General features: G+C 40.2%; 1 protein-coding gene across 5 annotated transcripts in view; it reads right to left on the bottom strand.

Moving 5' to 3' along the window:
* lrp1bb (low density lipoprotein receptor-related protein 1Bb) overlaps window positions 1-15,762 on the bottom strand; it is a 238,565-nt gene that overhangs the window by 140,906 nt on the left and 81,897 nt on the right. For all 5 annotated transcript variants that reach the window (XM_070975440.1, XM_070975443.1, XM_070975442.1 and 2 more), the window contains exon 2: window positions 13,766-13,903. In XM_070975440.1, coding sequence (XP_070831541.1) covers window positions 13,766-13,903 — 138 coding nt within the window. The remainder of the gene's footprint in view (window positions 1-13,765; window positions 13,904-15,762) is intronic.

The raw sequence follows: 15,762 nt of genomic DNA on the forward strand, positions 1-15,762 counted from the left end.
AGAGACCATTAAAGTTTTACCCTTTGAATATGAATGCAACTGTCTGTTGGTTAGCACTGTTAGCGCATTTCTAATGCGGCCAGCACCGATAATGTGGAGCAGATTATGACACAATATAAAACCACTGCATCTATCTTGCTTTGTTCAGCTCTGAATTACTCATGCTTAGTTATTGCCATGTAGGGGTAAATTAAATAAACATGCAGTGACATCAGAACACATGCTGCAGTTCAGCCTGAGCTTGCTCTTTCTATACAGCTGAACAGGATCTGAAATGTTTTTTTTCCCAGCCTTGGTCATGTTGTCCATGTGCCTGTTATCAGGAATCAGGAGGATATTTTTAAAGTTACAGATACAACCTTCAAACCTGAAGGCACTCTTGAGCTATTCTGCAGTGGCAGCTAGCGATGGCAGCTGCCTGCCACTCATGTCATGAAGGCCAAACTGACGACCAGAGCTGAAAAGTGGTCAAAGCACATCCTTTCACATAACTTTTGTTAACAGAGAAACTACATACTATAGGCTATTTCAAGTGTAAGCGAAATGTCACAAGGGTCACTCCATCTGAGGCTGCCATCAAAACACAATTTCTGTGAATATTAGCAACTAGCTGGAAAAGCAAATCATTCGTGTTCAGTGGATGAGGATGTGTTTAGGTTATTTTGATGGTTATATGGAGTGAGATGGTGCAGGACATATTGGGGTGGACTACAGAGCAGCACTCGTGGCAATGCTCTACAATTAAATGACAAAACATTGAATACAATCAGCCATCATGGTGGCAATGGCTTTGGAAAAGACCCAGGTTGAAAATAACCTGAATTAAACCCACCTACAAAGCACCACAGGCTGGTAAATTTGTCTGCATGGATGGACACATTAACACTGGCTGCTAACTTTCTGAGACATTAGCATTTGAATGGCTCAGTGTAAACAGACTTTCTCTGCCCCCCTTTGCACTTTCAATTGGTGTGTGTCAGTCAAATCAAAGAAAAACAATGGGTTTGTATGAAGCACGTTGCTGTGGACGCCACTTATGATGGCTCTGCAGGGCTGTAAAAGAAAGCTGCTTTTTGAAACTGTAGCTTCCCCGCTAATTAGAAAAAAATAAAATAAAAAATCTGCAGGCTATTTGAGTTTGAATTCTCATGCAAGCCAAAAGCTGCAGACAGGAAGTGGGCAAAAATAAACTAGAGGATGTTTAGTGGTTTACAGATTACATTCAGATCCAAGTAACGCATCTTTGTATGGTCACATCCCTTCTCTATATGAACTCCTGCACATATTTATATGAAAAAAGAAAATCATGAAACATGTGTGTTCAAATGCTGAGGTGGCGGATAGCCCTTGACAGGCGGGTCAAGAACTGCTTCCATGCGTCTCTGTTTACCCATTCTCAAGCTTGTGTGTGGACCCCATGTGACCTCAGCATTATTATTCATCGCGTGGTACGGTAACTAGCACGCTTCCCTGTTGTGAAGCAGTATGCAAAATGACTACATGCCGGGCTGACGATATTCAAAGCTAATCCTTTTATCTGCTCAAAGATGCCAGATGATCAGCTTTCCCTCTTGGCAAACACTGAGTGCTGCAGGGATTGTATATCTGCCGCTGAGCCTGCCTGATGCTTTTCACATATCTACAGCTATGCATTGCAACCTGTGAGAGCATGAATCACTAGCAATGTTGTGGCATTGATACTCTGGTCTGCACATACACTGGATGTGGAAGAAAGACACTTTATGTAGTGAGTTACAAAAGATTTTCATATTCTATGATCTATACCTTTTCTAACTTTTTATGAAATACTGGCTTGAAAATATACCTCTTCGATACCGTCTCCTGCAAAGGAGGGATGATACAGCTACGATGAAAGATGCACTGACCAAGAGTACACTCAAATTCTGAACTATAACCATAAAAACGACGTCAGAAACAGCATCCGTAATTTGTTCTATTACATCCTTAAAAGTATGACTGCATCCTAAAAGAAGCGACTGCTGCTGACGCTCCGAGTACATGCAGAAATATGAAACGGTGTGAGCCTAGTCACCTTATGTCCTTTCACCATGTAGAAAAATGTTGGAATGACTGAAATATGCAGTTAAACATTACTCAGTCTGAAACACAGAGGCTAATGCATTCACAACAGCAAGCCCGGTCTAATTTGCAGTCTACTGCAGTCTAATTTGCTCTAATCAGATGTATCAACAGAATGATTCCAGCAATTGCACAAAATTAATTCCATCTGTTTTCACATTTGCCTGGTAAAAAAAAATAAAAAATGTTGGGTTGAGATATGTGAAGGTTTTCAGAAAATTATGATTTGCTTAAACTCTATCAGTGATCTGGAAATTTGCAATGTCAATACATCTCCGGCAGGCTGCACTGATATAAACTGTGAGGTCCAGTCTTCACAATGGGGAGGGGGACCAGTCAGAGCACAGACACTGTTCAAATGCAGCAATGTGATGAATGGTAAATGTATTATTCCCAATAATATATGAAAAAAGGTTGAAAAAAATCAGCTGGGTCTTGTAATCAGATCAGCTTGAGCAGACATGATAATGTTGTGTTATGAGATGATAAAACTCTTAGTGTACATGGCCATTAAAATCAAACTGAAATTAAAATTTATTTTGACCTGTATGAAAATGCTAATTACTAAAAAGAAGAAATGTAAGTTTATTTGGTGAATATTTATTCTGCGGTGGCATTGCCATTAGTGGTGACTTACTGGTTTGATCTGATTTGATTGGTGCAGTATCTTTGCAGGCAGACACCCCCACGCTGCACAGGCAGCTAATCAGATGTGAGGCCGACGTTTTTAGCCATTGTTTAGTTCCATCTTTCATTAAAGCTCTTAGTATGCCTCTCTGTGACAACTGCATCGATGAAAGAGACACCATCAACACTAGCTAACATGACACATAGCTGTGCGGGAGCTTCCAGTGACTTAGCAGGTATTTATATAACATGACCAAAAAGGAGGGTGCATTAAGAACCAAGGTTAATGTGAGCAAGCTAGGCTTCCACTTTCTGAGTGGAAAACCAACTTCGCCCCAAAATGGGTCCTCCTGAAGGTTGAATATTATAACAGGACATAAACAATGCCTGTTGAAAAAAGGGAAAAACATCTAAAATTGTTTTACTCTTCTTAGAAAAATGGCAAAATATGCACAACAGTTGCAGTTTCATTATAGTTTATATTTCCATGCACAGAGCATTCAAATTTCATTTAAACTTTTTTTTTTAATAATTAGAAACCTACTGTAGCACTCAATGTCTACCTATTAGGGACATAATAGCATCAGTCAAACAAAAAGTCACACATTTATCTCACAGACCACTTGAGCTGAAGTTTCTCAGACTGTCCGCATTCAACCTCACAGATGGCAGAGTATGAATGGTGAGTGTGGCACTGTTCCTCTGCCAATACAAACAAGAAGCCACACCACAGGCGAGAAAAGGCTAACCCAAGGCTAACAGTCAGATTGCCCCATCTGGCCTAATTATGGCTTCCCTTTTGGGATGGCCATGGTCTTTGTCCGTGAATCGCTAGTCTTTTTCAAAACTGTTTGCAGTCAAGGCCCGTAATTAATGTGGGACCAAATTAGGATGCAAACCCAACACAGACGGTTCACCCACGCCTGGCTGAAGGACCTTTAATGAGTGGATTTCTCCCCCATAAATTAGAGACTTAACCCATTCTGTAGGTCTGTAGCTGTGGCTGGTTTCCTCTGGGTGGCAGGAATGACAAGATTGATTCCACAGTGATGAAACTGGGTCATGAATTCCCCGGGGTTCAAACATTCAAGAGTTTCCAGAAGTGTGAGCAGGGAAATATTATTTGTATAAGATGTGCAATGATTATAGTGACACCATTTATTGACAAGGCTTTAGAAAGTTATCTGAGAAGCTTAAGTGTGCCAGCTTTGATGTGACATGGAGCTGTCCGGACGGTCTAGAAGGTATAATTTTCCCAGGAAATTGAGAGATACATGCACGTATACATGTAGTTCAAAAAAAAAAAGGAAGAAAAACTGTAATCCTGTAGCTCAAACTAGGGCTCAAATGTGACAGTAAATGCTGTTAATCCCTCAAAGCACAATTCGCTCAGGGATTTGAGAACTGGTACACTGCCAGGCTTCTGACATGCCCTTAAATATTGGAAGAAACATTATGGGCGTGGGTGTCGAAATCTCCCAGCAAACAATGAAATTTTAATTCTAACCACTCCTGAGGAAGAAAATCCTCCATAATAGGATTTGATGACACCAGATTGTTTCCTCATATTAGGGAGAGTAATGATATGAGTGACAATATCTTGCCAGATTGTGCAACAACAAAGTAAGATGCATGAAATATTGATTGCCAGTGTCGTGTCGGCTGTTATTTATATAGTGTGTAGTGGGGCCTGACAGTCAATCCTAACCAGTGTAACCAGGATAACAAGGCATGGAACTTCAACTCATCAAAAAGCAAAGCAAAATCTGACACAGAATTTAAAATTAGATGACTTTAATGTCATGTAATACTTTCTCCTCGGAAATGACTTTTAAATCATCAGATGCATCTGTATCAAAAGCAGAAGCAGGAAAAAAAAAACCCTACTGAAAATTACAGCCTCATCCTCTCCGGTAAAGTGACTGCAGTGAGGTAGAATAACACAATAAAAAAGCACCGCACATTGCAGAGTACCACTGGAGAGAGGAGAGCGATCACTTTGACTACTTACTGTAAATGTTCCATCCATTAGAGGGGCAAAAATTTAATAAATATGCTAATACGTTACAGTCTACAAGGCTGCTTGGCAGCACATTTTCAACCTACTGAGAAACACTAAAAAAAATCATTGAGCTGTATTCATGGCTAGTCATTTTGGAACGAGAGCAACACTTATCACGGGCTCCCTCACCCTGGAGAAAAGTGTTTGTTTGTTTGAGTTGTCGTAATGAAAAGTTAATCAAGTGAGATAATTGAATGTTGTTCAGAGACAGAGGGTGGGAGGGAAGGTGCATGTTTGACACTGTTCATTTTTCAGAAGCTTTATCATAAGAAAACAAAGAAAAATGTATACTAATGCTTTCTATATTATTTTTAGTGTCAGAATGTCAGAGTCAGAGACCATTAGAGAAAAAAACGATTACGGTGTGAAGCAGGGAGACAACGCTTTCTCACCGCCACGACAGTAATGAGATTTTTTTCTGCTAGTTTTCAGCAAGTGCGCTCTGGAAGGCAGCTGTCATTTAAATCCCAAACACGCTGCCTTCGACAAGCTGTGCTATGACATGGAAATCGTCAATGCATAAGAGTCCAGATTACCCTTACGTGGCAGAAATAGATCCACATATTTTGGAATCAAACACACTGGAGAGCCTGTCAGTGCTGTGAGAGGCAGCCGCACTTCATCATGGCGGCATTCAGAGGATTATTTTTGCTGATGATCTTCTGTCGGAGTGAGTGAGACTGACACAGGTTGACAGTCAGAGTCCAATCAGATTTTTAATTGCGACCAACGATGGCTCTAGGAACCATTTGGTGACAGTGTTCACTCATCTGTCTTTCCTTTCTGGGTCATAAACCTTGTTATTAATTTTACAAGTCTTTTATTTTTTTTTGCAGATGAGAGCCAATATCCTGCACATAATACTCAATTCTCAGTGTGTATGAGTAAACACAGACATAATGGCTTAACTTTTAAGAGTTTCAGAGTCAAAATGGATTTTTGTGCCAGTTCATTTTTGCCTCTAGGATACGATCAAATATGGATACACTGAACATTTTCTTTTTCAGAATAAGCAGGGACATTTGAAAATGGAGAAAAGTTTGTACAAGTAATGTACAGCCCAGATTTCTGATAGATTACACAAAATAATCCAATGAATCAGTTAAATCTGAGACGTTCGTAGTGGTTTTGGAGCTGAGGAATGCTTACTGATAGAAACTGTATTTTCTTTGGACTGATATTGCAATTTTAGGATGAATTTATGATGATTATTCTCTATGAATTTAACAACAGGCCTATACTGGGTGTCTACATATTTAAATTAGGAACATCACCACCAACTTATCTTGCTTCGAAGCAAATTCGCCTGGTATTCCAGAAACATTTACCAATCTAACACACATTTATTTAGATATAATTTTTTAATTTTTGACATGACTCAAATTTAATAATGACTAAAAATTTTATTATTTTTATTGTGAACAGGTGCAAAGTTGGCCATCCATAACAAAGTCCTGCCAAATCACATCTGACAATATTTTGATATCAGACTGACAACACCTAATGATAGTGCTGACAGCTCTGCACTGGAGCTGCTTGAGCTAACGTTGATGTTAGCTTCACAGACTGACAGGACAATCTGTTTCACAACTGTGAACCCCTGTAGGTCTCAACTCTTTTAAGGTGATGTGCTTAAAATGACGATAAGATGCACTTCAAAGTTTAACTGGGAGATTTTGTTCACCGGCAGTCACAGTGCAACAAGTAGCAGCATGACTAGTTTAACAATGTTTGTCAGTAGCATGGTGGTCGTGTTGCTATTTTCTGAATGAAAGAGCTTTTCAGCAGCTCAGCTCTTTTATTGATCACATGGCGTGTGCACAAGATGCAATTTCCCAAACATTTCTGAAGCTCAAGCGCCCCAGAGCTTTCTGCTGCTGTCTGAAATGAAATGGATCAGGGTCAGAGAAGCACACCATCGCCATGTGTATGTGCAGCTCACAGGAGCGCTTCCGTATGGCGACATCACGCACCAATCCTTGGGCTCACAGTCTACTTTGTTACTATGTGAAAATGACTTTTGTAATTGTTGTTGTTAAATTGGTTTTGAAGCAGCGAGAGCAGAGAGCACATCTTATTGTGAAATAAACAACCAGACTTAAAGGTCCAGTGTGTAGGATTTAGCAGCATTTAGCGATAAGATCCAACTGAAGGCACCTCGCCTCACCCTCCCTGATGCTAGCTGCTAAATAATGTGAAGGGTGCTCTCCAGGGACAGTGTAGAAACATGGCGGTACAACATGGCAGACTCGTGGAAGAGGACTCGAGCTCTCTGTAGATACAAGAAGCTCTTTCTAAGGCAACTAACAATTCTTACTGTGATGTGATTATATACTAATGAAAACATACTCACAAATATTATATTCGCTTTCTGCCATATTCTGCCAACAGATCTGCCAGCTAAAACTCACACAGTTGACCTTTAGCATTTTGTGCCTGCCCATCTGTTTGAATGACAGTTGTATTGATCTCCACTTGAAGCTAGCAAAAAGTAGCAGAAGTAACTTCTGTAACGTAGCAAACGCTACAGCTAATTGGTAGCTTAGCTCACATCACTTTCCAAGTAGCTTGTCATTCATTCTGCTGTAAAATGCTCTCTGTCAGTGTTTTACTATCATATCTGATGTTTTGGGATTAATATACTGCTGCATTAATGTGTCTGTTGTATTTTACTGCTGTACATGTTTAAGGTTGCACTAATTGTAACTACTTTATATACCGCTGGGTAGTTCAATATACAGTAATGCATCATATTCTATAAGATCATCACATGTCCAGTGAGAACCATGCATCTCTAAAAAGTTAACTTTTCACAAGCTCAGAAAAACAGCCTGTTTCCAGCTTTGTGATATTTTCCAGCTCATCCACAAATGTTAACAAGCACATGGAGAAAATTAGTTCGTTTAACTCATGTGAACCAAATTTAGAGCAGATATTAGATAGTTGATACAAAACATTGATCCATTTACACTTGAAAGCTTAGCACAAAGAGAGAGAGGAGACAGATCAGGGAGCAGCAAGCTTCCCCACTGGGGGGAAAAAGCCTCAGAATCAGAGCCTACACAGGGATGAAATGGAATAGCGGGCGCCAGCAATAACTGTGGCAGCCATGGTTGTATTGTGAGCAGCGAAGCAGCTCTTTCATTGGCAATGAGAGAGCGAGCACATGCGTGACAGCTTAAACAGAGCACTACATTAGAGTGGGGCTGTGGATATGTGTGTACAGTATGTGAGTTGAGTCCCTGTCACACTGTGGTTCTTGCATTGTGACGCCAGCTGTCTGAAATAGCTTCACAGGCCTCACACTTTTAAGGCTGGAAGGTTAACAAAGCACGAATCATATCTATTGTGTGTGTGTATCGTTTTTGATATTCAAGTTGACCTGTTTTCCATAAAGCGGGATTTTTTTCTGCTCCACACTTCAGCATCAACAAATGATGATAACTGATTCTGCAGTAAATGTCAAGTAATCATGAGCTATTACTAAACGAGGTTATTAATGATGAATGTAATGGTTTGGGTCGAGCTTTGTCAGCGATAAAAATACCAGAGTGCTTATTAATGTGTTGCCTAAATGTCAGTAGAATTTAAAGACGTGTGCTGCATGTCGTTCTCATATTAGCAGACAGCTTTTAAACATATAACGGCTCAACCAATTCCGTGCTATGGATGAAAAATTCACTCCGAATTAGTAAGAACTACAGGACGAATGTGAGCGCATTTCTGTTTAGATAAAGAGAAGACACAGAGGACAATCAAGCAGTATTAACTGCCACACAAAACCAATAACTGAAATGCTTGTAGATTCAGGCTTTGTGCTATTTTGACAAAGAAAACTAAGGCAGCTAAATACTTTTTCCCATGATTGTATTTGATCTTTATTCCAGTCTAGCACTGACAAAAATGGGATGAAAAAGAAACAGAAGTGCAAACAAACAGTGTTTACAGAGAACAGTTTTACAAAGTGTTCTGAGTCCATGTAGTAACATCTTTTATCCAATCATGTGTTCACAAAGTGGTGAACCTCGCTCCAGCCTTTCCAGGATGCCCCTTTCATACCCAATGATGATACAGCTGTTACCAATGAACCTGTTTACCTGTGGGGTGTTCCACACAGGTGTTTTTGGAGCAGTCCACAACTTTCCCAGTCTTTAGTTGCTCCTGTCCCAACTGAAACATGTTAAAAACCAATGAAGCTGATGACGTCAAACATTAAATATATTGTCTTTGTATAACATGGACCTAACATAAACCTATAGGATCTGGGAGAATCTCATATTCCTATCTAAAGTAACACTGACAATACTGAAAAAAATGAAATGAGAGTAGCATTACTCAGATGTGCTCCCCACATAAGAGATCAACACTCAAATCTGTTTGATTCGGTTAACACAGGGTGTGAACTTCTTTTGTAAACGGGGTTGCAGCTCACTTCTTCAGAGTAAAAGAATTTTCTCACTGCTTTCTTATGCGTGTTTTTTCAGATTTGCCTCCTGCACAGATAATAGACAGACCCACTCCGGGCTCGCTTCACTGTGTTCTATGCTACTGAACTCATGATAAAGAGTGAAAGTTAAAAATATTATCTTTGTACAGTTTTCAATTGAGTATATGCCAAAAAGGATTAGCAAATTATCACACTGCAGTATGTTTTATTCATTCTAACATGTATTCTTAACGTGCATCTACATGTAATCACTGGTTGGAGAGTGTTTCCCTATAATTTCCATGCAACTCCCACTTCAATGCCTGTTCTCCAACCTTTGCATCATGTGCACTGAAGAGGGCATTAAAACTCTGCATGAATGGGCAAAGAACTGTATTGCAAGGTCAAGAAAACAAACTCACAGCCCTGTTTATGCCAATATTCACACTGCCATGAAAACTGAGCCCAGGCTCTGATGTTTTTTATCACCTGTATCTGACTCATAAAACCTAATGCTGGTGATCTATCTGGGTGCTCGCACGCAAACGGCTGAGTTCACTCCGCACAGAAAAATGACAGTTATGAGCTAGTGTCAGCATTCAAGTAATTAAAGCCAATATGTAGAATCTTTAATGTCAATCTAGCATATTAATGGCACATATACAGCATAGCTATAAAAATCATATATAGCATATTCTAATGGCATAACTGTTTGCAGACAAATTAGGTTGGCTGAGTTTAAAATGTTGCAGTCAATCTACCACAAGCATAATACTACTGGGGGAAGTCAGAAGAAGCAATATTAGGAGGATAAAATTCAGTAAATGGAGCTCAGATGTTTTAAGCAATAACCATAACCTGTTTAAATTTGAAAACAATTATCACACAATAAAAACGACTATGATCACGCTGCTGTGGAAACGAACAGTTTTTGTTATTATGTTATGTAATTTCATGCGCTATACATAGTCAAAGCTGCATCGCTGACATTCACTTTAAGAGAGCAGTGTCACAGCGTTGAGTTGGCATCAGTCTGCGATCTCTGATGACGCTGCTGTGAATGTGCCGTCATGATACAGATTCTTCCTCTGTTTCAAAGAAGCAGAGCGCAAACCCGAGAGCTTAGTGCTGACAAATGTTTCTATTCAATTATTCTGTCATGGTTTGTCCCCACAACAAAAGCTGCTGCGTTGTTGTGTCACTAATTTAATATGTTACACATTTTTGGAGAAAACATGTAGGAAACAAGTTGAACAGACATGGATTAAGCCTGGCATCAAAATTCAGCTTTAATTTTTAAATCGAGGAGACCTAATGCCAAGCCACTGACAAAGTCTTCAAATTCAGCTTCTAAGCTCCAGGCTGTTCTTTTTATTCACCATGTTCATTAGGAGGAAATTTGTTTATGCTCACTTTCTGGGACTTCCCTCAAGATAACATAAGAAGCCTGAAGTTGTTGAATTGTTTATTTAAGCCTTCCTCAATGCAAGCAGGAGAGACTTCAGAGATCCCACGGCACAGCCATGAGCATGAGATTAAGAATGAGCAAGTTTCCTGAAGGTGAACGAACAGAGTTTGGTGGTTTTCCATATGGGCACCTTCATATCAAGGCCTCTCGGGATGTTTGCCATGTATATTCATAAGAGGTGGGCAGGAAAGGGAGGGGAAAAAAAGTTTGTAAGAGACCCAGCTGGTTGCCTAAAACTTCTCTTTGGTGACCTCAATTTCTCCTGCTTCCCAATGAGTTTGGTCTGTCCATGCGGGACTAAACACACTGTACAGTGTCCCTGAGTGAACTTAAGCAGAAGGTCGCTGCCACTGAAGCTCAGCGTTATCTCTCATATGAAATCACAAAATGGGTAGCAAGAAAATAAACTCCCATTTTCTACCAGACTAATTTATTCCCTGCGAAAGAATCAATCTCTCTACTGCTTTAGGCAAGGAAGTCAAAGCAGCTGACTGCAGTGTCGCATTCAGAGGTGGATTGTTAGCATTCAGATCACACATTCGTACGCATCAGAAAGCGCCTTTTAAAGGAATTTAGAACACAGAGGTGCCATGTTCCCCAAACACTGAGGAGGGATGTGTGAAATGGCACATATTTGGCAAGAAGAATGTAAAATCTCTTCAGGGCTGTGCAAGGCCACAGAAAGGTTACGTAACAGGAGACAATAGTGGAAGGTGAAAAATGTTGTTGGAGTTATTGCAGACTTGGAACAATGGAGAGCATAGTTATTAACCCCAGTTTTTGGTCAAGCACAAGCAGAATTGCATTCATGTTCACAGCACTTAATGGAATAAAATATTAAGAATAAAAAACGGATTTTCTTAATTTACAATAAAATGTAGTGAAACAGAAAGTTGTCCTTCCTGTGAGAGAAAGTAAGTGACACAGAATGAAATATGCAGCAGATCCCCTGTTTGGTAGACTTGGGCTTTAAGATGACTGACTTTCTAACCCTGACGCCTTGAACGAAACATTTAAAATGCAAAGCGGCACATCCAAATTAAACTGATGCATAAAGAGAGCGTACGTGCTTCGGGATTTATTGATAATTCAAGTGTGGCTCTTGTTCATTTAACTCATTGCATGTTAATTTAGAAAGAGAGAGACGGGCTGTGAAACTACTTTAAGCTTAAGATTTGACTAATTATGAGCGATATGAATTCTATTTCTAACAGTGATATAATTCTAAGATAATTATCACTTTAAGATGTTGTTTTGAAAAGAGACAAGAGACAGAGCTTTTATTATTTTATCTTACTCATCTGTCTTAGAGATACTCAACTCAAGGTTGGCACGTAAAGTTTATTTAGTCAGATGAAGTTTTTATTTGTTGTTTCTTCCTTAAATTAAAAAGACGTTCGAAAGAACAGAATTCCATTATTTTAATTTGAATTTCTCTGAGAGACCGACTCATTACTACTCCCAGTAAGATACAGCAATGTGAGGCTCACTGCCATCATGTTTTAATTGCATGCCAGCAGTATATTGTATTACTTTCTAATCAGTTTTCTTATGGGGGATCTGTAACAGAGAGAGTCAGTATGACACGTTTCATCCCGATGGTTAGTAGTGCGCTACGTGTGAAGGATTCCTTCCCATCACCATAAAGCTGAATAAGGCAGCTGATATACGTAGCGGCTGATAATTCAGATTTTCATTACCTTGTCTTTCCAGCATCAGTGGATTAACTTCCATTTGTCTGTCTGTGTCGACACACTTTGGCAGTGTGAATGGGAGATATCCCGGCCTGCAAAAACTACCTGCTTGTTCTACCTGTGCTGACTCGAGTGTTTCTCCCAGGCTGTGTTTTGCGTTTTCATTAAACCTACATGACATGAACACAGTAATTGAATCAGCCTTACAGACCTCTTATCATGCGTTGCTGTTTAGTTACAGGAACAATCCTTAAGGTATTAACCCTGAAGATCACTTTGTAGCTCAGGCACAATTAGGAATACTGGAAAGTAGCATAAAATGTAAGCAGCTGCAGTTGCATTATAGGCGTCAATGCTCTAAGAAAGGCTGCACTGTATAAACACATCATTTGCGCTGGGAGCATTTTTAGGTGATCTATAAACTTAAACGGCAATTTTTAAACCAAAACAGACATGTTGCATATTGTCTTCCCACTTCAATCAATATTGATCTAATTATACTTTCTGGTCCCAGGCAATCTAGCAAGCAAATAGCCGACATCAATGCAAGCAAGAGTGTGAAGAGTGAAACACTGGAGCAGGAGTTTTCCGCTCTGTGCCAACAAACCGGCGCTTGGGCTCTTCACAGCTGTGAATCAGAGGCTACCATATCCTCGCACCTCGCATAGACAAAGCCCAGCATGACTTTAACTGTCTTACAGGTCAAAAAAGGTTGTGGCCTCTGCCAGAGAGAGGCTACCGTTGTGCCAAGACTGCAGCAATCACCATGCAAACGCTGACTTATCACAGGAGCCAGGTGTCCATAGCAGCTTGGTATGCTTGCTAAGAATGCGGGCAACAACAAAAACTTGTGTACAACACAACACCTGGTGCTGCCATCCCACTGTGTCTCTCGCCCGCTCTGACAGGAAGGATGATGAGAAGTAACCTTGGCAACCAGTTCAACCACGAAAGTTGGAAAGTGACAGCTCAAGCCAACATTTCATGAATTAGCATTTATATTATCAACCACCAAGCATTAAAGGTTGAATTTAAGCGATATGAAGAATAGATTAAGCGGCTTATCAAAGTGAATGTGAAAATGAGTCTTAAACTCCTGCAATCATCTAAACGCGCACTTTAGTTTAAATTTACTTGACTGAAGTTTGGTGTAATGAATATCTTATGCAAAGCCCATTAACAGGGAATGAAAATAAAGCATTTTCCACAGCTATATATTTTACAAATGTAATACAGATTTAATGTGTAAAACGAATTTCACAGTCTTAACAATCCAAATAAGATGAGCGCCATCCGATTAATTAACGCAATAATGAGAATACCTCTTAATTTATGCATTCTCAACCCAAAGCAAAGAGTCAGGATGTGAAAGCGGCATTAACGCTTACCTCGACAGTGAACCCCTTCATCGTAGCCGTCGTCACAGTCTCTGGCTCCATTGCAGAGTTTGTTGAAATGAATGCATTTTTTTGTCCCGATACACTGTATGTGATTGAGGGGACATCTGATTACCACCTCCTGTGCACCTAAAGAGGAGAACAACAAAGAGTCAAAAAACTGTATTTCCATTGATTTCAACATTCATAATTCATGTACTGTATGAGTTTACTGTAAAACCAAATGAGCTTTAATGTTCTTTTCAGCATATGGAGCGGCACATACAGTGACTGAGGACCATGTGTGAAACTAATTTGCATATCTCATTGTCATTAACATTAGAATTTTTTGCAGGTAAACAATTTCTTCCCACTATTTTTTGAGTAAAGTTGCTGATACCTCAAGACCTCTTTATAGGAGGCAGAACGTATGCATATGCAAATATATTTATACTTCACAGCATTGTTCGTTACGCAGAACAGATGTTCGCCACACTGCTTTGCAGCCACACTGGTGAAGCCCTATAACAAACTGCCCGACTCTCCCTGCCAGCCAGGCAAACGGCAGAGAGCAGCTGTTTAAGGATTCATGAGGCACATAGGTGACCCTCATTCATGTGGCAGCCACGGGAGCACATAAAACACAGCTGACCAGTGCAGCAGCACTGTAAATGTGTCGCATCTCCACCTTTACTACATTGATATCAATTACCAATGTGCCGCTGGAGCCACTTAATGGGAAGATTTATCGCTCAAGTGAGGGGATCTGAAACAAACCCCCAGAGTTCTCCCACCCCGAGGAACTCAAATCTAAGCGCACTTGGGCCATCATGATTGGGCGATTTCTTATTCACAACATCCATTTCTACTGTGTAAGGTAAGAGACACTGCAGTTAATGTGGCCATTACAATGAGAACTGCCATCTCCGGCTGATTTACAGAAGGGATCTGTGGACAAGTAGGTGTGCGTCTGTATTGACACAATAATGACTCATATTAGTTTCTCCTCCCAAGCATTTTTATTGCTTTCAAGGGGTAGCAGGAGATCTCCTGCTCTAATGAATACTTCTTGGCTATCTCTTCAAGCTCCAGTGATTCACACTATTTTTATGCCATATTTAGGTAAGTGACCTTGTCTCTGAGAGTTCATATTTCATACATGAGCAGACTGGCAGCCTCATCTGCTAGCCTCCAAAACGTGTTGAAAGCATCGCTCTTCTCATTTCCCTTCCAGCTCCTTTTGGAACGGACTTTTTCATACTTGTGTTTCTTTCAGCCTTCATGCACAAAAATCCATTTGTTAAATTAATTATACACACAGTAAATATTAAAAAGTACATATTACAATGGCTTAACTAACTTCTCATTACTCGCTACACACCAAGGATTCTAGCTCCAAAATATCGCCAGTGGTCTTGAAAAGTGTAAATGTGCATGCTGTATTTCCACACTTTCCTCTTTTATTTCTTTCGTTTATGAAAACGAAGTGTTAACATTCCTTAAATGTCACACATTTGGACTCAAACTCAAATCAGTGGTGGATCCTAGTGTGAAACCGTTATACACTACGCAGGAAACTTTCACTCGGAGCACAGTGTCACAGAACATTCAACCCAGTGCCGCACCATAGCACATGTCCATTTGGCAAATGTACTATTTAACACACAGCTGTAAGGGTCTCTGACAAAGTAACAGTGTTGTCAGCCTCTCCCCTTGCTTTCTCGCCACATGGGTTCTAATCTAATGTGATAAGGGGAGGGATGGCGCATGAATATTCAGTGGCTCTGATCTGTCATGCAGGGATACACAGATGGTCTCTCAACGGCTGAGGTGCTCAGAATTCCTCTGTCAATTCCCAAACTACTGTACTATGTTGGATGATTGCTCGGAGTCGTACATACAGGATGGTACACTGTGCCGTGTAACACATCCTCTGACAGCCACACTGGAGCCTCTCTCTCCTTAGCTTCCCGTTCCAAGGTGTTGAATGATAGCTGAATGATGCTTAA

Source organism: Chaetodon trifascialis, chromosome 12 (genome assembly GCF_039877785.1).
Source record: "Chaetodon trifascialis isolate fChaTrf1 chromosome 12, fChaTrf1.hap1, whole genome shotgun sequence".
In the NCBI taxonomy this organism is placed as follows: Eukaryota; Metazoa; Chordata; class Actinopteri; order Chaetodontiformes; family Chaetodontidae; genus Chaetodon; species Chaetodon trifascialis.